General features: G+C 37.6%; 3 protein-coding genes across 5 annotated transcripts; 1 reads left to right on the top strand and 2 right to left on the bottom strand.

The window, feature by feature from the left end:
* Positions 1–1867: 1867 nt before the first annotated feature.
* On the top strand, positions 1868–7494 carry LOC120005210 (myb family transcription factor PHL7). 2 transcript variants are annotated; one of them, XM_038854720.1, is made up of 7 exons: positions 1868–2226; positions 3430–3647; positions 5175–5251; positions 5338–5380; positions 5515–5563; positions 5956–6025; positions 6737–7494. In XM_038854720.1, the coding sequence occupies exons 2-7, from the start codon at positions 3521–3523 to the stop codon at positions 7277–7279; spliced, it is 909 nt and encodes a 302-aa protein (XP_038710648.1). In that variant the 5' UTR covers positions 1868–2226; positions 3430–3520; the 3' UTR covers positions 7280–7494. The 2 variants fall into 2 exon arrangements, with proteins under 2 accessions (XP_038710648.1, XP_038710647.1); XM_038854719.1 differs by having other exon boundaries at positions 1869–2226; positions 5506–5563.
* A 167-nt stretch (positions 7495–7661) lies between these two features.
* LOC120005209 (uncharacterized protein YqkD) lies at positions 7662–16559 on the bottom strand. 2 transcript variants are annotated; one of them, XM_038854717.1, is made up of 14 exons: positions 16412–16559; positions 15673–15914; positions 12056–12137; positions 11831–11934; positions 11431–11557; positions 11259–11353; positions 10891–11014; positions 10378–10458; positions 9898–9996; positions 9623–9808; positions 8926–9072; positions 8775–8831; positions 8231–8368; positions 7662–8022 (listed from the first exon to the last, which is right to left on the bottom strand). In XM_038854717.1, the coding sequence occupies exons 2-14, from the start codon at positions 15711–15713 to the stop codon at positions 7804–7806; spliced, it is 1500 nt and encodes a 499-aa protein (XP_038710645.1). In that variant the 5' UTR covers positions 15714–15914; positions 16412–16559; the 3' UTR covers positions 7662–7803. The 2 variants fall into 2 exon arrangements, with proteins under 2 accessions (XP_038710645.1, XP_038710646.1); XM_038854718.1 differs by lacking the exon at positions 7662–8022 and having other exon boundaries at positions 8232–8703.
* Positions 16560–17476: 917 nt separating this feature from the next.
* Positions 17477–21284, bottom strand: LOC120006127 (pre-mRNA-splicing factor CWC25 homolog). The gene is made up of 3 exons (XM_038856030.1): positions 21003–21284; positions 20556–20877; positions 17477–18529 (listed from the first exon to the last, which is right to left on the bottom strand). The coding sequence occupies exons 1-3, from the start codon at positions 21188–21190 to the stop codon at positions 17759–17761; spliced, it is 1281 nt and encodes a 426-aa protein (XP_038711958.1). The 5' UTR covers positions 21191–21284; the 3' UTR covers positions 17477–17758.
* Positions 21285–23030: the final 1746 nt, after the last annotated feature.

Below are 23030 nucleotides of genomic sequence, written 5' to 3'. Positions count from 1 at the left end.
TCTCCATGTTGGCTCTAAACATGGGCTTCGCTTAAATCACACTCACAATTATATCAAAAATTAATATTGACCCATCTCTATTACATTAAAAATCAATAATGGTTGGTCTACCCGTGTGATTAATTTGAAACAATTTAGAAATTTAGGTACCCAAATTGAAACGTTTGTAAAATGGATAACTTAATTGAACATAATCAAATATTTCAGTGATCAAAAGTTACATTTTCTCCATTTTAAAGTGGTGACGTTTATAATGATGTAAGAATGGGGCACAAGTAATCTGAGTCATTTGATTAGATCAAGTTTTTTTTTTTTCCTAAATTCTAATTCTTAATTAAATCAAGTTTAATCTCAATCATTTGATAGGAGATGCATATTTTCATCAAAAGTAAAGAATTTTGGTACTTATTTAATACAACAAAACGGCAGAAAATCCAGAAAAGATGCAGAGAGCAACCAATGGATGGGGTATATGATGGAGAAAGAAAGAGACGAGATCTGCCGGAGAAGGGACGGAATATAACAAGACAAGATTCCGTGAAAAGGCCGGTCGTTTAACTTAACAGTCCAAATCTGCATTTTATGTTATTATATCAATAAATAAATAAATATTTATTTTTTATTGTTCTTTGAAGTGTAACTCAGTCATTGTCCAGCTAAGAGCATCCACAATGGGATGATTTTGAAGTGCTTGAGATGATACTTTCTTGATAAATTAAGCGCTAGATGTTCACAATGGGTACTTGAGATGATACTTTCTTGATAAGTTAAGCACTACATGCACACTTGTGATAAAAAATGACACTTGAAAAATTAGTTCATACTTGATCTTTGAAGTGTATGATAATTGATAAATAGTGAAGAGAGAGGTGATGAAAAAGGAAGAGAGATGTGATGAAAAGTAAGAGAGAGATGATGGAGAGAGAGAGAGAAGATAAAAAGGAAGAGAGATGTGATGAAAAATAAGAGAGAGATGATGAAAAAGAAGAGAGAGAAAATAAAGAAAATGAATATAGAGTGTTGGAATGTATGGAGTGTTGATGAATAGTATAGATTGTGGGACCCAATCACCCAATTAAATTGTGCCACCTAAGAGAAATGAGAAGAGAGAGAATATAATTTAGTGAAATTTGGAGTGTGTGCACAAGTAGCACCATTGTGGATGCTCTAAGAGTGTTAAATAGACGATTAAGAAAAGCTGAGAACATATCTTCATCATTAACACATGCTTCCCGAAGCAATCTCTGTAAGAGAGACCTCAAACAATACCAAGTAAATTTATTATGAAGATATGTTCTCAATAGTAACAGCAACAGAAAATTATTTAATTGTAATAACATGCATGAAATATCTTTCAGAAAAAGTGTAGCCAAGAAAACATAAATTGCTACAAATGGTGCAAACATAATAATTCTCCTACCACACCCACATCGCAGTGCGAGAGGAGTATACAGCGGCTCCTTCCCTCCGCGATTTAAAAACCCTATATATCTGTTATATCTTAGTTTATTACTTTATTTAAAGGAATCCCATTTTAGGGCTGGGTTTCGTAGACTGGGCTTTTATTGGGCCAGAAAGAATGGGCTCCAAATTTGTAGCAATTTACCTAAATGAAAATAATGTCACTAGGATCCAGTTGCAGAGGTGTTTGGAGAACATTAAAAGTGTAAGTGGGGTCCTAACTGATATCCCAATTCCTGAGACAAATAGGTTTTTAGAATTTATCACAAAAAAAAAAAGAAGAAGACATGCCCACTTGTATTTTTAATCTTTTCCATACACCTCAGTAATGGGATCTTAATTGTTGGGACAAATAGCTTTTTGGAATTTATCAAAAAAAAAAAAAAAGACACGGACGGGATGAATGCTTAGTTGAAAGCTGTTTGGTTCCTGAGAAAATCGTCCAAGTGAAAACAGCTTCAGATTTCAGACTGCAGGTTCTTTTATTTTCTCAGAGAAAGAGAGAGAAAAAACCGAAAAGAACAAAAATATACCATGACAAATTAGACATCGCGTCCGTCAATACTTTCATTGGAAAAGTGGAGACGCCCTCTTTGTTTCTCTCTCCCCCCCACCCCCACCCACCCATTTGCGGGTCCTCAAATTTTGCTCTTTCGGCTTTCCCTTTTGTTTTCTCCATCTCTTGTAACTCTTGTAATCTTTCTCAAAAATTCTGCTGGACACAGGACAGGAGCAGCCCCGATTGAGCAATAGCAATAGATCTGAGTAAGTCCATTTCCTTTGAGCTGGTTGACTTTTAAAATCGACTCTTTAAGTTGATTATTTCCTGAAGCATCTTGTTCTGTCAAGCTTTAAGATTGTCTTAAGACTGTTGCTACCTTTCTTTTTTCTTTCATAAGAAAAATTACATTAGTTTATTATTCACTGCAATTCTGCAAGCACGGTGTGGTTTTAGGGTTGGAGATAGTTGTTAATTATTAGCAGCAGTGGTTGGTTTCTCTATCATTATACTGATTTAGGCAATTACCCTTCTTTATTGGGCCTCTTTAATCTACATTAGTTTGATTTTCTTCACAAGTTCATGATTTCTATTCCGTGCGAAGGAGGCTACAGGATGGCTGGAATTTAACTTATTTAAATGCACCAAGGGCGCTCATAGGTCTTCCCTGACTGTTTTCTGTGTTTGCGGTCTATTTGTGCAATAATTTATGCTTGTAATGTCATATAAGAATATAAGATAAGATAGTCTGTTGTTCTAACTGTTATGGTGTTTCAGTTTCGAAACATAGTAATGCCAAAGGCTTGTGACATTGCGCAACTTTTGCTATCGTCCTTCTTGGGGGTTATTATGGAGGACAGCAAACTGCAGTGTGTCAAAACTCAAAAGGCCATGAACAGTAACTTGTAGGTAAAATTGGGAAGTGATGCGATTATGGTTAAACTAAGCTGCCCCTTTATGTCTTTTAGGGACTTTCAAAGTCCACTGGTAGCATGCTCCATCACTTTGTAGTCAGATACAATATAGACTAAGGTCATGAATTGATCCCGCCACTTATATGCACGGGTATACACATCAGTCTTGACAAGGTAAATGCGTATCTGCTGATTGATGGAAAAATAACAGGAGACGTCAATTCTGCTGCAAAATGCCGTGTTACCTCTCGAAAATCTTGATACCCACCTCCATAAAAACCTAATATTCAAGAACATTTTTTAGGAAGAAAAGTGGAATGTAATTGTTTTTTTTTTCTTCTACCCGAATGTCTGTTCTTTTTTTTTTTCTCCTGATAAGTTTTCTGTTTGGTCTTTTGTTTTTACCTTTTCAATGCATACTATAGTTCTCCATGTTAGAAATAGCCTCTCCACATATTATATAGTGGCGTTAACCTTTTTTTTATAGTTCTTCATAAAGTGTATTGTAATTTATCCTTTGTTGCTTTTGAAAACCCTTTGACTTCATCGTCTCAGAAAAATGACATCTGTATCAACCAAAGAGTGTTCCTAGCACAAGGTTCACTTTCTTTAGTTCATGTTGAGCATTTAGACTGGTTTCAGCAAGATGGAACTCATGAATGGAGGCAACAGTCTCAACAACCCTAGTCTGGCATCAAAGCAACGATTGCATTGGAGACATGAACTTCATGAACGGTTTGTTGATGCCGTAGCACAACTTGGTGGACCCGATAGTGAGTCTCCTCAACTTCTGTATAGATTATTGTTTATTTTTGCTTCTGTTGTTGTTTTCCTTGAGTTGAAACTGTACAAATATTTTGTATAACATGCCAAAGAAGTCTTACATCAACCAAGCTACTATTGCCAGTCTTTGAGTCTTAAACATAATATAAACCAGGTTTACTGTTTGCTGAAAACACCGATTGAAATGTGGACTTTGATAACTGATCTTTAAGTTATCCCTGGTTGCAACAGCAAAATATTTCACTATCTTTGAATTATTAGAGAAAAAATGTCATTGTGCTAGTGTATAGTTTGCCAATGGGAATAGCAAAGAGATAAAAACAGTAATTGTGTATCAGTTACTGCTGAACAACTTGAAGAGTGTAAACAGTAAATCTGCAAGTCTTCATATGGCTTGAACTTATTTTTGAGTTCCTATGTCTATTTGTGTAGATATTTTATGTAACTTAAACAGGTGAAAAATGATTTAGGCAATTGCCTCTACTTGATCAATCTTCTGTATTGATTTTGATGGAAGGTGATCCAATATTTTTTAATTGATCAACTTGAGAAGTAAACGTGGTTTGTTGCATAATAAGATAAGATAGAACAAATGGCTAAGGCATATAACCTTTTCACTGAAAATGGTTACCGAGGTTCGGGCGACTGCCCCTACTCTTCTGGAGATGAAAAGGGAAGAGTTATTTGCTTGAAACTTTTGTATGGAAGCCAATCAGTGGAAAAACATATCATCCATTCCTTTCAACCCTTTGTTGGATGGCATGGAAAGTAATGAATAGAAGAGCCCTCCAGGGAGAAGAAACTACTTTTGATATCATTGATGGTTAATGGTGGCTTTTAAGTCCCTCTACTTGGTTTGTTGTAATAGAATCACGTTCTTGCAGCTGATCTTTGGGACTATATTTGGGTTTCACTTCCTTGATGCCCTTTAATTTAGTTCTATCTTCTTTTGCTTCTCAAAAGGGAAAAAAAATATGGGGCTAGAACAAGTATTCAACACTTCCGACTCGGTGCTTCAGAGTCTAAAAATGAATTGATATCACTGAGAATCCCATCTAATAATTATTTAATATATGTATATATATATATCTACATTACTTTGGGATCTACCGATCTATCAATCAATGTAAATATAAATATAGGTATATAAGTTTCACATGGTTGATGAAGACTCCACCTATTCTTCATGATATATTAGGGAACTTGCAAGTATTTTTTGAATTTCTGGAGCAGTAGAAAGTAGAAACTACAAATATGTTTTTTGTTATTCAATGTGGCTTTTATTTCATAAAAACTGGGGGCATAGTATCTTTCAGGCATTAAGATGCATTTTTCTGTGCGATGGTTCTCATATGAGATTCTAAATATGTCATAAGGCTTCCTTCCTAATCTGCATGCTTCCAGGTTCAATGGACTGATGAATGTTTCAGGTTCCTCCTTGGGGCAAATTATTTTTATGCGCCATGAATGTTTCATCAGTGAAAATTTTGATCAGATTTTTATTTTCCTTTCCCCAGGGGCCACGCCCAAGGGTGTTCTTAGAGTCATGGGTGTGCAAGGTTTAACAATATACCATGTCAAAAGCCATCTACAGGTATATATGATTGCTGAGGCTGATTATGTCATGCTCAAAACATTATCATTTGTGTTTTGCTGACTCTGCTGCTTCGATGTATCCAGAAATACCGACTGGCAAAATATGTCCCTGACTCTTCATCTGATGGTAGGTTATTTGATCTCCATTTATTGTTTACACACTAGTAACTATTTCATTATTTTGATTGGAGAACTTATGCTGATTTACCACGTAGATTTTGTTTGCTGATGCAATTTTAAATGTTATGTTAGGACAAAAAGTTGACAAGAAAGAAACTGGGGACATACTTTCTGATTTGGATGGTTCACCGTAAGTAGGCTTTGTGTTTTCAACTTTCTTTCGTTGTGTGCTGTCTGATAGTCCAGTCAGTATAAGCATGCTTGCAAATGTTTATGATGGAAGAGTTAACACCTATCGTATGGGCTTAAACCACTACACAATTCCCACCCTCTGGGTTCATTCTTACACATTGGCTAAGCACTGTAAAATTGTGGCTTCATGGTTCTTGTAGTAATTTTTTTAACAGCATTAGCTTGTCTGCCTTTTAATTTCTGCTCGTACTCCATTGGTGCTCTCTAATAAATTTTTTGCTTTCAAAATAGATTAAATACCACTCTATGTTTCTACAGTTGGAAGTGGCTTGAGTAATTATATTTATGGAATGGCTTGTTGATTTGTGAAAGTATGTTTTACATTTGCAGTGGGATGCAAATTACTGAAGCACTTAAGTTACAAATGGAGGTTCAAAAGCGACTTCATGAGCAATTGGAGGCAAGTTTTTGTTCTGCAATTTTGAGCATTTTCTATTCTCATTATTTCTACAATATATTCAGAAATTTATAAAACCTGAAATAAACGCCAAGAATAAGAAAAATCTATGACCTGTGAGAACTTCAAGGCTTTTAAGTAAATACATTGGCGAGTGGCATAAAGAAACAACAATCTCATGGGTTCAGGCTTTATTTAATTAACCCTTCATAAAAGCTTCTTTGCTCTTGTAATACTGCTTGTGCAAGAAGAATCGACACGTGTATTGTGCTCAAATTAAAAAATTAAACAAAAAAAGAATAAATGTTTATATATATATATATATGTACATGCACAATATTTAATGTACATTCTGGCCTTGTATTGTGATTACTTATCAGGGAAATAAATTTATGGAATATGGTGAGCATGAGCAATAATCCAAGTGATTGTCTAGTCAACCTTAGAGATCTTGATCACTGGACCTCTGTTGACACCTAGTCTAACAAAAATTTCAGGGTGGAAAAATATGTAGAAAGAGTTTAGGGGTGTTCCTGCTATTTTTGAACTCACTGTGTTTGAAGACAGTTTCCACGCATTACCATTGTTTTACTTGAAACTATTCTATTATTAATTCTTGCCAAAAACTAATCAGTAAATAGGTGTGTTGTCATTGTTGTTTACAATGTGCCAAAGTCTCACCAAATTCGCAATTTGTGTGCTTCACTACAACAGGTGCAGAGACAACTGCAGTTGCGGATCGACGCCCAGGGGAAGTACTTGAAAAAAATTATTGAAGAGCAACGACTCAGTGGAGTTCTCGCTGAAGCTCCTGGCTCAGGGGCCTCAGCCCGAGTATCAGGTGACACCTGTCCAGAATCTGACAAAAAGACAAACCCAGCAACCCCTGCCCCAACTTTGGAGTTTCTCCTCCAAGATAAGGCTGCAAAGGAACGTGCACCCGGGAAAACTATTTCGTTTGATAATCCTTACCAGTCGCACCATGAACCCTCGACTCCAGATTCAGGCTGCAACGTTGGTTCACCGGCTGAAAGCCCCAAAGGTGAGAGGTCATGGAAGAAACAAAGAGTGAGCAAGAGTGCAGCATATGCTAAACCAGAGATGGTGCATACGCCCCAGATACTAGAGTCGAGCTCAAGCTCCTCCTACCGGAAACCACACTGTGTGTTTATGACTAGGGAGCACTTTGATCCCTCATCAAGATTATCAGTTGGAAATGAAGATTACCTGGGGAAAGTGTCAGGCCGTGATCTGTAAATTTGTGACGTGCACCTTGTTCTGCCTTTTCAATATAGGTACTGAAAAGGAAACAACTTTTCATCAGGTCTAGTACTACTTAATTTTACATATTTGAGATACCTCGAGTTCTTTCAGGTTTTGTAAGGCATTAGTGTTGGACTAAATGGGAAGAGTACTAACAAGACTGGATAGCTTGCTTTGAATCTCTTGCTGTGTGCGCCAAGACCACCTCATCTATTTATGAACCTGTGTACTAAGAAAATAAAAGGCCTTGTAGGTTCAGGCATATGCCAGTCATGTTTTGTCATTTCGAGGGTCGATACAAGCAGATACAAACCGCGGTACAGACACCAATAAGTTGTTGAAATATCAGTTAATCAAAGCCATGCCAATCACTTCATAGAGCCAAAGCACATATTTATAGTATCATAATCAACATAGAAACAATGCTGAATAACTAGAGGGTGAGTAGGAGATGGAACATTTCACGTCAACCTTATCATTTACACTATTTGGTTAAATTTCTATGGCACATAACCATTTTACGAGGAATTACATCTCCGATGTTTCACACGCCAAAGAATGCAGAGCCGCAAGCGCTTGCTAAGGGCCTCTAGCTTTTCAAGTTTCTCACCCTTGGCCTTCTTTAAGACTGAAAGAACTTTCTTCCTTTTCTTTTTCTTTCCCATTTCCTGTTTGGGGGGGCTTGCTGATTCCTGTTGCATGCTTCTAAGTGGTGTTGCAAGCGCCTGAAGGGCCATCTAAATTTCAATCATAAAAGTTAGCAGCTGCCTTATCAAGAAAGAGGAGAAAACATATATAAAAGTTCTAATGTCTAATGATGAAATTGAGTATCATATAATGTGGACAGCAAGTGTAAACCGATCTTCTTTAAGACTGCGCATGGTAAAGATTTTATCAGCCTAAATGAAAGGTATGTGAACATTTCTTTGTACATGAGAGAGAGACCTGATGACTTTTGGCATTAGCTGCACATTCAGCGGAAGATTCTTCATCACTAACACCCAAGGAAGAGCATCTTCCCCAACTCTCCCTGTTTGAGCTTGTGTAGGAACAGCTTTCCTCATTCTGGCCATTTGGTTTGTCCTGTAAGAATTAACCCTCAAAGTCTTATAAAACAATGAAATCACAAAATTGAAACTGTCATGAGAACCATATTAATGTAGGAAGCAGCTAAGCAACATCCATACAAGAAAGCTAGCTTTAAATGGACCACAGTTAACAAGTGCTAATAGCTCAATTAATAGAATATGTGCAGAAAAATCATCCCGTTGTCCTTCAATCTCTTCCATAACTTCCACCTCCAGGCAATATGTTCAGACGCTGGTCCAGGACCAGGAATGAGCCCAAGGAACTATATTTCTCATGAAGGAACTTAAATATAAAGACAGTCAGTTCCAAAGTGCTTCCCTGTTAAAACACTGGAAAGAAACACCATGATGGATCAAACAACATCACACTTCTATGTTCATAATTACTGCTAGATTGGTACCTGCAAGTGTGCTGGGTCTTCACAGCTTGGTCTATTGTCTTCATTAAGCTCAGAATCCTGCATTATCAGTAAGAGAATAGTAAAATTTATAAATACAAATTGAAGGGGAAGCAGATCGGGAAAAAAAAAAACTGATAAACAAGATTCATACTATTACACTCAGGTCTGTTTCCAGGACAACTTCAGAAAGAAGTTCACCCACAGGTTTTGTGAGTGGAATGGTAGGAGGAGCTGAAGATGAACTCGCCGCATCAATACGTGTAGTGCGAAGATCCGTGATAATCTCATATAAAAGGCTCTAAAAGAAAGGAAGAGTGTTAAATATAAAAAAAATCTTCCAAAAATGGCAGCATGCGTGTTTAAACATGGAACAAATCCATGGTAAAAGAAGGCATCAAATTATATAAATGTCCTTGGCATTACTGAGCATAGAGTTTCAATTGCCTGATGACTCTCTGTATATATCATCATATGAAAGTTATAAAGTTCAATCAAGATATGAAGACACAAGCTTTCGATTTATCTTGGTGCAAATAAGGTAACCAACAAAAATCACCAACTCCATTTTACAGGAAAACAATTTCAAAAACTTGCCATTAAAACTTATTCAATCATTTTTTCTGCTGTGTACACTGAACAGTTGGAATAAAGCTACAGTTAACCAATATAATAAAAGTAACAAGGACAGGGATTGGAAAAGCAAAGAGATCAAGGAGAGAAACCAACATACAAAGGAATAGAAGTATGCAAGTATGAGGCCGTGTACATGTTAACTAACAAAACCAGTATTAGACTGTTATAAAACTAATACTAAGATATTTTCAGCAGACATGTGAAATGAAAATCACCTCATCCATCCCAGCTCCAACCTTGAAATCCCCCAAATCATAATATTTCTCGATCTTATGCAAATTAGTAGATGAATTACGCGGAGGGCGAAGGACGTTGTAGAAAAAAATGGAAACTGAATCATAATAAAACTGAGGTCTGGAGGAGTTGTGATCGCCATCGAATTTTATTATGTTTTTGTCCCCCTGCAAATAAACAGAACCACTATTAATTATTTTTCAAGAGCCATCACTTTAGACTGAAAAAATTATGAGATCCAGAAATGGAAAATTACCACATATGACTCGAAGATGAGGTCAGAATGATGGGGTTGAATGAATTTGTCATCACTTCCATGTCCAAATAAAGCAGGGATAAATGTTTTTGGTGCAACCTGTGGCATCAAATAAGACTGACATTTTACTATAGAACATATAAAACAATTGCTGAATTGCATAATACGCATCATGCAGGAAAAGGCTCAAACAAAGCAATCATGTTTGCCCCAAAGATTGTTAAATATAAGATTTTAGGATAAAGTGTGGCAAGAAATGGCACACATCACTTGAACGACAAGTGGCAAACTGAAAACAGGCCTATTTCATATGAAGGTTGTCATACAATTCACTCAATATGAATGAAATTCTAAGCCAGCATATCTATATAAACCATGAAAAGCAGACTAAATTCTTTGTATAACACTAAAGGGACATCCCAAGTCACAGTTGTATAGGTTGAACTCAATCTTGATGGATGTTCGAAATGGTAATACAACCTTTAAGCAGTTCAGATCCATAATATCAAACTTTGCCTTCTTCTGAATCACCCACCGCATATACTGCAATGCCATCTTGACCTGATGAATAGAAGGAAAAATCTCTCATTTTGTAAACAGGAAGTATAAAACCTAAAGCGCCAAATTTACAAAAAACATTAATGCTGTTAATTAGCTTTATGTGCTAAAAGAATAACAATAAAAATTGAAGAAATGAACAACAGCATCTTCTTTTGATATAAATATAACTGCATCGTAGAAGTAATCTATGAACCCAATAAGCCGATATGAGTAGTTATATTCATAACTGGCAATAGTTTCGTGAAGAATATAGACTAGAAATAGCTCAGTGGCAAGACACGAAATAGAGGAGTAACATAGAGCATGGTCAGATAGGCCAGGAAACCAATATCAAAGAACTCTAATGGCACATATCATGAAAATTAGGATAACATCGTGCAATAAATTTTTACAGTGAAGGGAAAAATAATTAGAGAGGAGAGAGATTTATACAGTAAATTTTGGAAGCCGGATTTTGTAGACATCGACAAGTTCCATCATTAGAGCAAATAAATCAGAAAAGGCACTATCCAACACCATTCCAGCTACTGAAGGGTCTTCCGCTCCATATAGAAGGCTACATTAATTATAGAAAACGATAGGGTAACTACGTTATTCAGTATACTTGTAATAAATCATCTCATGCTTTCTGAAAAGAAGAAAAATATTAAAAGAAAAAAAAGACAGGCCATCTCAAAATAAACATTATGCTTCTTACCACCTTTTTTTTTTTTTTTTTTTTTAATTTGAGCAAAATCACTTTAAGAATTAAATGAGAAGTTGCCATGGTAATTAAGTGAAGAAGGGAGAAGATAAAGTACCTAGTGACTGCACCCATTGATCTTCCCCAGAGACCTATATGTGATATTTTTTTGCTGCTTCTTAAATATGAAACAACAATCTTGAGGTCCTCTCTCTGCCAAAGATAAGAAATATTACAAGTCTCAATAAGAACTTATGACACATAGTATAGATCATCCAGACAAAACATACCTCGTGCCAACCAAGGCTGACATAGTCACCATCAGACAAGCCTGACCCCGAAAAATCAAGAGTGAAAACAGTTATATTTGATGGAAGAAGAATTACAGCAGCCTCATTTGCATCAGCCCTGCATCCACTGTTTATGTTGCGAAATGAGTAAGTAACAACCTCTATTGTATCCTAAGCAGTTAGCACTTACCACCATCAAGAGCAACCCATAACTCTTTGAGAGAGAAAAATGAACAGCGTACAATGAACAATTTCTATCACAGAATCACATTAAAACACTTAAAACATTGAACATATGCTACCACTGTAATGGAGAGAGCATTACCAAATTCTCGTGAAACAATATCTCCATTAGGAGTAGCCAAAACTGCTGGACACTGTTACTAAAGCCATTACATACCTGTTCCCATGGCAGTATATGACACAAGGAAGCGGAGTTTCTTCAGGGTAAGGCGAAGGCAGATAATGACTACATCGCAGGGTGTGACCTCTTGCGTTCTTGAGCTGCAAATATTGGGTGCAAAAAACCAGTCGGCTCAGGCAACATCATGAAGGAGTTCATGGAAGTAAACTAGTCAAGGCAATTGAAAGCAGCTACATTTGGATAATTAATGTCCATACTTGCCTCCAAGTCCTCTCTTTTGTATGATCTGCCAGCGAGGGTAAAATCTCTTTCCCATAAGTACTGATCCGGGTTATAATCTGCCCTGTTATTCACCAAGTATAATAACAAAGAAATTAAGTTTTTTTTTTGAGAGAAAAAAAAAAAATTTATTAACGGCACCAGGGGTGCAACCCAAAGCAAAGCAAATACAAATCAAGAGCTAAGACTCTCAAAAATATTGGAACAAATTCCATGCGACCAAAGTTTAAGAGTAGCAAGCCAACCATCCAAAAAGACCCCAAAAGAGCATTCCCTGTCCTGAAAAATTCTGGAATTACGCTCTTTCCAGATTAACCAACATGTAGTCTGAAGAATTGTTATCAAAAAGTTGTGCTTGGCTTTGTTGGGAGCAAGAAAGTGCCAAGCCTCAACTTCTAAGTTCAAGTTAGCACAAGGAACCCAAGCAACCCCCATTAGGTTCCAAACAGTACTCCATACTTTCGCCGACCAGGAACAATGCAACAAAGGTGAGAAACAGTTTCCTCATTGGACTTGCAAAGCACGCATCTATTAGGCAACGATAAACCTCTTCTCATGAGATTGTCAATGGTGAGAATTCTACCCCACAAAGCCTCCCAGAAGAAGAAAGAAACCTTGGACGGATAGGGGGTACGCCACACACGATCCCAATTCAATCTAGGGTAATCTATCCTCCAATTGGACAATAGGAGATGCAAGTAGAAAGATTTGACCGAAAAGATAGAGTCATGGGATAGTGACCAGCATATTATGTCGTTATCTTGAGAACAACTGAGCACGTGATCATAGATAGTCTTCCAGAAGGATATGAAAAGATCCAATTCCCAGTCTTGAGCCTCCCTAGTGAAGCAAAGGGACCAAGAAATACCATCCGTAAGGTCCTTAATCAGAGCCTCTTTGTTGCAGGCCAAACCAAAAATAGACGGGTATTGAATTTTAAGGGGGGTATTATTAATCCATCTATCATGCCAGAAACGAATTCCACTGCCATTCCTCGCCTTAAACGTAGTAAGATCTTGCCAAGAAGGCCAACCTTTTCGAATATGAATCCAAAGACTGCAGCCCTGGGCAACTGAAGTTAAATTAGTGGTCCACCCATTCCCATCTAGACCATATTTAGCAACCACAACTTTCCTCCAAAACTGGTCTTTATCAGAAACAAACCTCCAGTGCCATTTCCCAAGAAGAGCTCTATTAAATAAGTTGATAGAGATGATGCCTAAGCCGCCTTTATCCTTGGGAAGCTTCACAGACTCCCAATTTACTAGATGAAATTTCTTCACATTTCCACTATCCCCCCATAAGAAATTTCTCTGAATTAAGTTATTAAGGTAAAGAGCAACACGAGCAAAAGCCGCAAACCCAGTGAAGTCACATGCCAAGAAGTTGCAGGTTCTGCAAATAACAAGGGCTAAACCATACTTTATGCCTTTGAAGTTTTAACTTTTCTTGTTTTTGTCCTCAAAGTTTAAAATTTCTCGTTTCCGTCGTTAATGTTTCAAAATGCAACCCATGTGTGTGGAAATCCAAAGCACCTCCAGAGGTAGCCTCCTTTTATCGTAAGCAACATGGAGAAGATCCTGACAATCGACAACTAAAAAAAGATAGGAGTTTAGATAGTTAACAGGTGTTGTCTTTGCAAAGTTGAAGAAGAATCAGTCACCCTTTTGCTACTGCATTGTATCTGAACAAGAAAAGTGTGGTCTGTGATTTGGAAGTTGATGGGCGTCCAATGGGTTATAACTTATAAGCAAAGATTTATCGACTGAGTTGATTTCTTGGAGATACTCACCGACGACCAAGCAAACAGGGAGTCTATCAAGCTTAGTCTTTTGGAAACTTGCTGGCTAGTTTGGAAGGAAAGGAATGACAGGATATTTCGAGACAAGGAGATTTGTATTGATTACTCCATTGATTACAGGTTTAATACTTTGCTTACATGGCACTTGTAACAGTTTCTTTGATAGTATCAGATTAACTGTTTTGTAACTCCCTCGTCGCACCACCTTGGCACTCTTACAATAAAAGTTCTTCCGCTTTCGAAAAATAATTAAATAAAAGAAGATATCATTGTCTTACGTTGTAGTTCGTCAAGAAACGATTTCTTCGTCATCTTTGCGGGTGCATGGTTGTCTTTTATGAGGCAAAATCACAAAAAATTGTGCACTATAGATGCATTCTTCCTTGCCTCAAGCAATCTCCAGCTTTAAGGCTGTAGTTTGAAAGAACACGACAAATCCTCCTGGCCAAGGAGTTGGGCCTATATATCTTGGGAAACGATTTGGGTTGTGGGGAGGGATCTCCACCAATCAACTACTTTGGCCTTCCCTAGGAGCTAACTACAAAGATAATTGACTTCAGAAACTAATTGAGTAGGGATTAGAGAAGAAATGGGCCCAGAAATTCAATATCAAACCAAAGTGTTGTAGGTAGTCTCACTTTCACTGAACCTCACCCTCAAGCTTAGCCATTTATTTTACGTCCTTACATTGATGGCAAAAAAAAAAGTTTTCTAAATAGAAAAATCAGTTTTCTAGGAGACCAAGGTATGCAGAAAAAAGAAAACAAAGAGAGCATTGTTAGGTGGTAGTTCTATAGAGGACCAAAAGTTTCATCAAGTGAAGTGGGAGAATTTTCAGTGTTTCATTAAAGGGGAAATGAGTCAAATGACTTTGGAAATTTGGCAAGAAAAGGGATCAGCTATGGAGAAAGGAAATTGGCTCTAAATATGGGTTGATCATAAATCATAATGCAAGTTAAAAGAAAATGCTTTGGCGTAGGAATATGGAAGAGATTGAAAAACAAATAGAAAGTATGAAGCTGTTTTGTTTATATTGTAGTTGGTAAAGGTTATTCGGCATCTCTTTGGCATAACACTTTGTGTGGTTTGTTCCCTCCATAAATTCTTTCTCGACTCTCTGTGCCTGGCTAGGAACAAAGAAGCAAGTATAGGACGATCTCAGAATGGAATCTCTGAAGTTCCTCGAAAACTTGATTTCTAAAGAGAGACAATGGATTCGGAAACAAAGGTGTTTGCACTTTGCGGTACTACATTAAAATATGCATCCCATAGAAAGTCCAACAGTCGTAAGCTTTGGAAGCTGTCTCAAAGATTGCAAATCTCTAGAAGTGGAAACTCAAATAGCAGCATTCAAGTGATAACAAAATGACAGATTGGCCGACACAACGAATCAAAATTACTGATGATAGTCCTCACAATTAAAGTAACAAAGAAACTGAGATGCGTACATGGTAATGTTAGACTTTGAATAATATGTATTCAACATATGATATGTATAAAAAAAAAATGCTATGAATCACTAGAAATGAAACACAGTACCATTCTCTAATCCATATGGAACAGAAATGGGCACCTTTCCATCCCAGTTGAAGGAAACATTTCAGATTCTCTGGGAAAAAAATTAATACAATAGCTGAACAGTTGTGGCACATAAACCATGACAGGAGAGATAAGAACTGAGCAGGATTCATATTTTAAGCCCAGTGAGCAGGTCCAATAAAAATTGTTATAGCAACAAATATAACGAAGCAGAACATTTGCAACTTTGATGGTGAAGAAAGAGGGAGGGAACAGATACCTGGGTGGCCGAATGACAAAATTGATGAACTGATCAATCATCTTCTTGTTGTCTTAGAACAACTCCGCCTCATGGGAATGCAAAGACAGTGGAGCCTCTTGGAAGCACTCACTCAAACACACTTATCCATCATATTTTGATGCCAAAAGTGCTCCATAACTCCTTGCTATTACAACTTGGCCAAGCGGACCATAATCCAATTGAAAGTGAACCCCAACTAGCTCAGAACATTGTCATAGCCACTGAAAACACAGCAATCGGTAGATTACTTATTAGTGCAGACCCAATTCCCAGAATGTTTTCAGCTCCATTTTAAACTTAAATTATCATAAACTTCAGAAAATGAAACAAAGAAAGAAAGAAGATAAGTTATTAGGTGTAACACATTAGCTAGAAGAAGAAGATACTGCACACGCCAACAACAAAAATCCTTCAAATCCGTGGGAGTCTGTTCCTAATCCCAATTTCAGATCTCTAAAGCTAAATTTAAAAAAAGCAAAGCTCAAACTACGAAAATCAAACTCCATCCATTCCAACATACAGCAGAGGAAATTTAATGCTAGCTCTTTACCAGTAAAGAGAAAGAAAAAAAAAGCGTCTTTCCCCGCGAATCAAAGCAAAGGGAAGAAAAAATAGTAATGCAGATTAAAAGAAACATTATAAAAGAAATTAAGCGGTAGAAACAACAAAAATAACAAAACAACAACAAGAAGAAGAAGAAGAAGAAGGGAGCTTTGACCTTATTAGTTCAGTAATGGAAATCAGAGAGAGACCCAAAAAGGAGAGATCTTTCGCCCGGAAAAGAGAGAGAGAGAGGACGACAAGAAGCCAACTTTTAATTTGTTTTGAAGTCCGTCTCTTTTCTTTTTTTTTAATCCAACCCCCTTGTCCTCCATATCCTCTGTTCTGTGCTGTGCTGTGCCTGTGCATGTCTCTCTCTTTTTTTTTTATGGGTGAGCAATTAACCATGACCTGTACATCAGCCGGTTTTTTTTAGCTGGAAGCCAACTGGACCACTTCGGATCTTACCGCGCCTCCTTAATTTGTAAACAGTAAATATATATATATATATGATTTTAATTTCCCAAATTATTTTTATTTAGGTTGAAGGAGTCTTAATTCTGATATTGGTATGGGAGTGGTTTTTTTAAGACACATTTTCCACCGAGATGACCTTATTGACTGACTAGTCGCAAATAATTTTGAGTGACTATAGACTATATATTATAGTTAGCTCTTTATGTTATGTCTGATTTCCCCCTCCAAGCATTTAACATTATCAATAAAAATTAAATTCATCGCAATAGCGATTAGGGACAAAAAAAAAAAAGTATTTCAAGTTTATATTTAATAATCAAATTTTGTATTTTTTCATGTTTAATTTAATTTTTATTTGTGACAAAAAAATATATAATTAGAACTCATAAACCCAATCAAAACGTATTCATAATTATTTACAAATGAAAAAAAATTATTGCGCAAAAATCACAGCAACAGGGTCTGCCATAAAACAATTACAAACAATTACAAGAGACTCAGCCTGCACCCATCCATACAAGAGACTTAGCCAGCTAGCCTGATAGATTAGCTCATCTAGGATGTTTTATCTGAAAATCCCTCCTTTTCTTGTAGAAGATGTTCCTGTGTCTGTAAGACAGGCTTACTTTCATGGTGTCTCCATGCTTGGTTAATACAATCAGGTTTTCCTCAAAAAAAAAAAAAAAAAAAAAAAACTATTGGACTACTAGTAACTACTACTTAGGATTTGGAACAAATTTGAAAAAGAAAAAAAACACTCACATGCTAAAAACAACTAACATCAAAATCAATACCATTCATTAAAAAAAAAGTCTCACATTAGACAGTACTCAAACCCCTAACCTGGAGAGTGTAAGGATTTTTCTTTAAGCAAGAAGATACTAAAAATAAAACGGACATTAAGGTCAGCAGCTTTTATTACAATGATGTAGCTAGAGAAAACGCAGGCGCATAAAGAGAAGCAATTGCACAGAAATGTGCAGCAGCAGCTGGAATCACTAAGCTTCACAATGACAATGACAATGACACAGGATACAAACAAGTACAATCATCTCCTAAAGGCATTGCCTTCACCTGCTTCAGACCTTCCCTGCGAGTAATGTGTTCTGCGACGTACACTTTCTTCTATTGATGAGCTTCCTCCCTTCCCAGCACCATACACACTTCTGTGGGCAGCATCCAAAAAGCTCCTTGAACCAGATGTGTCTGCTCGAGAAGCTTCTCGTGAATCATCCTCCTCAGCCTTCTTCAAACGTTTCCATCTTTGCTCTTCGTGCAACTCACCGTCCATTTGCATCTCCAGCAGCCTAGCGGCTCGCTCTTCATCAGTAGGTCTGGAATTACCATCCCTGCGCTTATAATGCGGTCCACGTGGGGGTTTTGCCAAGGGAGAAAAGGACTCTGCTCCATAAGAACTTGTGCTTACTCTATCCTTTCTGGTAGAATATTCTTCATGCTTTGAGTTACGACCCCTGCTAACAGCATCATGGTCATCACTTCTCCTAGCTCTCATCAGGTGTGATGGGCCATTAGCAGACTGCTCTCTGTATTTTGAAGTCTTGTAATCCTTATTTTTGTTTTCATGCTCTCCTTCACTAGATTCATCTGCCAAACTCAATCGAGCTCTACCATGATGATCATTGTACTTAGAACTCTTGTAATCTCCAGTCTTGCTTCCTTTCTCCCTTTCTATAGTGATATGTCCTGAATCTGAATCTTTTCTTGGTGACGAGCTTCTATGATGCCTTGAACTACTACGTTGGTGCTTCTTTCGTCTTTCCTTTTTATTTTGAGTTTCCTTCTGTTCAGTTGTTTCAACCTGTCAAAACTCATCAGCAAGAAGACAGCTTTAGTTGCCATACAAGTAATGGATGTGTGCATATTCTTCTGTCCAAAAATCTGAAGGTAACTAGTTTTAACAATCATAAAAAGTCATTTATGGAGAAAAGAGCAATGTCGTGCATTCATTTCCCTCTCTTCAGCAGATAAGTAGCATCAGAATAATGGCCACCCTTGCAATACATAATCTTCAACATTGAATGAACACAAGAATGCCCCAAGGAGAAATGGACAAATGCTTTGCCATTTTGGAATCTGCTAATTGGACTCTAATTTACTTCATGCCCTTTTGGTACCGCTTTGCATTGAGTTTATCTTACAGAACTTCAAATATGTTAACATAAATTAATAGTAGCCTAGAATTAGAAAAACACTTCTAAGAAGAGAGGATAAAAGATGATACCCTGAAAGTTAGAGATGTGCAGCTTTTGAAGGGATGAGGAAAAGTAAAGATTAATGAATTAAAACCTTTTGAACAAAATATCATCTAATATTCTTAAATACAAACGTACCCCTTTCTTTCTCTTTCATCATTAATCCTTCAAAAAGAGATGGCTCTTATCCATTAAAACAGCTCTCTAAGGAATACGCTAAACAAATAGCAATAATTGTTTCTAAAAGCACTTATCATAAAATCTCTTTTATATGAAGCGCTCCACCAAAATCATATGCTAAGCAGAGCTTTCAAGTTATGTTTGCCCACAAATTCCAGCAAAGTACATGTTTTTAAAGCTGCCACTCATATCTTTTATTTCTTTTATTCTAGTAGAACATACATTTATTCAAAAGGCACAAGAGGTGCACAAGAATATATAACAAAGAGGCAAGACATGATAAATACCACATTGAAAGATGTAGGCATGAGGGTGCACTTTATAAGTGTGCCCACCCCTTCACATGGTACCCAAGGTTTTTAAGGAGGATTGGACCAGGGTATACCCAGGTTGGGCCTGTGGGCCTTTGGGACAGCTCAACTCATGAGTGGGTGGGAGTTGGGCCTTGGGTGTCATGTGTTGGTGGTTGGGTTCTTATCAATGGTATCGGAGCATGTCGATCCTCACCTTCGAGGCGGCCCCTACGGAGTGGCCGGCCATGGTTTTCGACGGGGTGCGCCCCAATGTCGGCCATGGTGCTCGACCAACGTGGGCGTTGGTCTCGAAGGGGGTGGTATTGATAAATACCACATTGAAAGATGTGGGCATGAGGGTGCACTTTATAAGTGTGCCCACCCCTTCACATGGTACCCAAGGTTTTTAAGGAGGATTGGACCAGGGTATACCCAGGTTGGGCCTGTGGGCCTTTGGGACAGCTCAGCCCATGAGTGGGTGGGAGTTGGGCCTTGGGTGTCATGTGTTGGTGGTTGGGTTCTTATCAACATATGGCCTCGAGGAGCTGGTTATCATAAGAGCACCCAAAGTATCAAAATCAGTACACATGTTATGAGTAAGGAGACACACAGAAGTCTGTCTGTTTCCCTCCCTCCAGCTCAACCAGAAAATGGCCAGCCAGTCATACACTGATCAAATCCTTTCTATTTGTTTGTTTAGGATAAAATTTCCATACACAGAACTACTCCTTAACGGTTTCAACTAGCCCGAGCATCATCACCGTCCCGCTCCAGATTTCATGGTCCACTCACAAGGTAAAAGGACGTGATTAAATGTTTCTTCCTCATGTTTGCATCAATGGCATCTATTGGCTAATATAATTCTTCTAACCTCGAGGCTATCAAAGGTTAATCTAATCTCATCGGTGAAACCTATAATTCACCTAAACACAATTTTCAAACTTACTTGCATTGATGCTATGTCTTCCACAATCTAATTGTCAAGCAGTGGTTCGTAATTAAATTGAGAAAACAACCTTACCAAGAAGACTATGTTTTATTCTCTTTCATGAAGGTGTGGATTCTCTCCATAAAATTCGTGCACCATCAGACAGGAAATTTGGAAAAACATAAATAAAGAGAAAAAGGGATTTTAGATGGAGAGAGTCGAGGAACTTACAGACTTGCGAATGATAGCCATCTGTACAGGATTGTTCTTGATACGGGCGAGCGATTCTTGCTCACGCTGCCTAATCATAAGCAGAGGATCAGAATGGAGCTTGCGCCAGGCATCGTTGGCAGACTGAGGCTTGTCCTCGAATAAAGCACCGAGCACAGGTGCCTGCTTGTTGGATGCACTAGCATCGGTGCTGGCAGGCTTCGATGAGAGGGCTTCTTCGGCAGCCTTGAAAGCTACTCCTACACCGCCCTTATCAGAGCTACCAGCGCCCCTACCTACGGAAAGGCCGGAATCATACAGAAAATCCAATCGCTCCTGCTTACTGCGAGCAAATTAAGCAAAATTAAATCGAATAACTAGATAGAGTAATAATCGGAAAACCCTAACCCTAAGAGAGAAGAAAGAAGAGAAGGAAAGAAGATAAACGAAGAATTTATCGATACTTACGGAACGAGACCAGCTTGCTCCTGGAGAAGACGAAACTCAGAGCGCTCCCTCTCCTCGCGAATCTGCTTCCGGAGCTCCTCCAACTTCTTCTGCTCCTGATCGTGTTTCTGCTCTGCCTTCCACACGTTCTCGATGTTCCTCAGACTCCCCGTGTGCCATCCTTTCTTGTTTAGAAACTTCAGCGCCATCTTCCCTTGTCTTCCTCTTCTTCGCTCAAATCGTGATGGCTATGCTGTCTGTGGCAGGAATTATGTTTCCCTTTCCTTCTTTCTGCAGATCTCGCTTTTTATTTACTTTTTTCTCCCTATCTTTGGCATTTAGAATTAGCTGGAAACTAATATAATTATAAAATTTAAACAAACTTGGTCCTTTTTCTTTTTTTTTTGAAAGGGTATAAACCCTAACATTTCCTTCCATGACATCACGCATTTCACCTAGTCCCACGAGAGTAGTCTAAGAGCATGTCCAATGGACACTTGATAACACATTTTCAAGTGTTGAAAAGTGAACTTTATGGAAAATTTAGAGTGCTGGAGTTCTACAATGGAAGAAAATGAACACTTGAAAACACACTTTCTTGATAATGACACTTGAAATATAAGTTGTTGTTAAAAATGACACTTGAAATATGAAGTATGTATATAGTTGATGAATAGTGAAGAGAGATGATGAAAAGGAAGAAAAAGATGATAAAAAGGAACAGAGAGGTAATGAAAAGGAAGAGAGATGATGAAAAGTAAGAAAGAGATGATAAAAAGTAAGAAAGAGAAAATAAAGAAGATGAGTATAAAGTGTTGAAAAGTATAAAGTGTTGATAAATAGTGTATATTGTGGGACCTACTCACCCAATTAAGTTATGTCACGTAGGAGAGAGTAGAAGAGAGAGAATGATTTTGAAGTGCTTGATATAGTTTTTACCACTGGAGTTGCTCTAAGAAATTACAAACACTAGCTTAGAAAGTTTGATACCAAAACCCAAGAACAACCAACACCACCAAAATATATCCAAACTACATCGGGATGAAACAGGATTAACACTATCACAGGATGAATTCGGACTGACTAAATAAAGAAATAGAAAAACAAACAAATACAAATGGTCTAGATCAAGTGTTTTGACTTCCCCCTTATCAAGATTTGACGTTGGCAAGACCGAACTCCACCAGATCTAAGAGCCTCGTCACTTTACATCATGGATATGTGTCGATGGATCACACCTAAAAACATATGATCAAGAAACCACGAATGCTTAAAAATATCTAGATCCAAATTGGAGAAGAAACCCAACAACGGACCTTATTCTTTACAAAACAAAACTTAAAAAAAGTATATCTACATCTAGGGAGGAAGGGAAATGTTGGATCTCAACTCCTCGATCCCCATACTGCCATGGAAAGTTTGAGAGCTTTTTAGAGAGAACAAACTTGGTCCGTTTGGTAGACAATTTTGACAGTAATATATGTGCATATATATATATTGTGGCAGTATATGTATATATGCGGATAAAAAAGATAACATATATGATTTTCTGAAATGCTGCTAATATTTAGTTGTACTTTTGTTAGTAGTATATATATTGTTAAAATTATGAAAAAAATGGTCATAGGTCCTTCCATTAAAAGTTTTGTTCCAATAAGTTGTGTTCCATAAAGTTTAGATCAATATTCCATAAAGGATAGAACTTTATAAAAATTTGTTTTATTGACATAAATACCATCTTCTTCTCCATTTGACACCCAAATCTAAGCTTCCTTCTCCGACGACTATTCCGGCTAGTCAATGGGTGTGAATGGTGCGCCTAGGTATGGGTTACACTCCTATGGTGGTGGCATCTCCGGCGACCAGATCTAACACTTTTCTTCATGGTGAGTCGTGACTTCATGGTCAAAATCAGGTGGAATCAACAGCTAACGGCAGCGAGTGATAGTTGAGGGTTGGTCGTGGTACTCCGACACTTTGTTTTGGTGGGTCAGCAGCTTTGATTGGTGGTCGGACGGCTGTGGTTCACCATTCCCACGAATCTGCTAA

Source organism: Tripterygium wilfordii, chromosome 9, assembly GCF_013401445.1.
Source record: "Tripterygium wilfordii isolate XIE 37 chromosome 9, ASM1340144v1, whole genome shotgun sequence".
NCBI lineage: Eukaryota > Viridiplantae > Streptophyta > Magnoliopsida > Celastrales > Celastraceae > Tripterygium > Tripterygium wilfordii.
The sequence above is the reverse complement of the archived record's forward strand: the minus strand, read 5'-3'. Positions and strand labels throughout refer to the sequence as shown.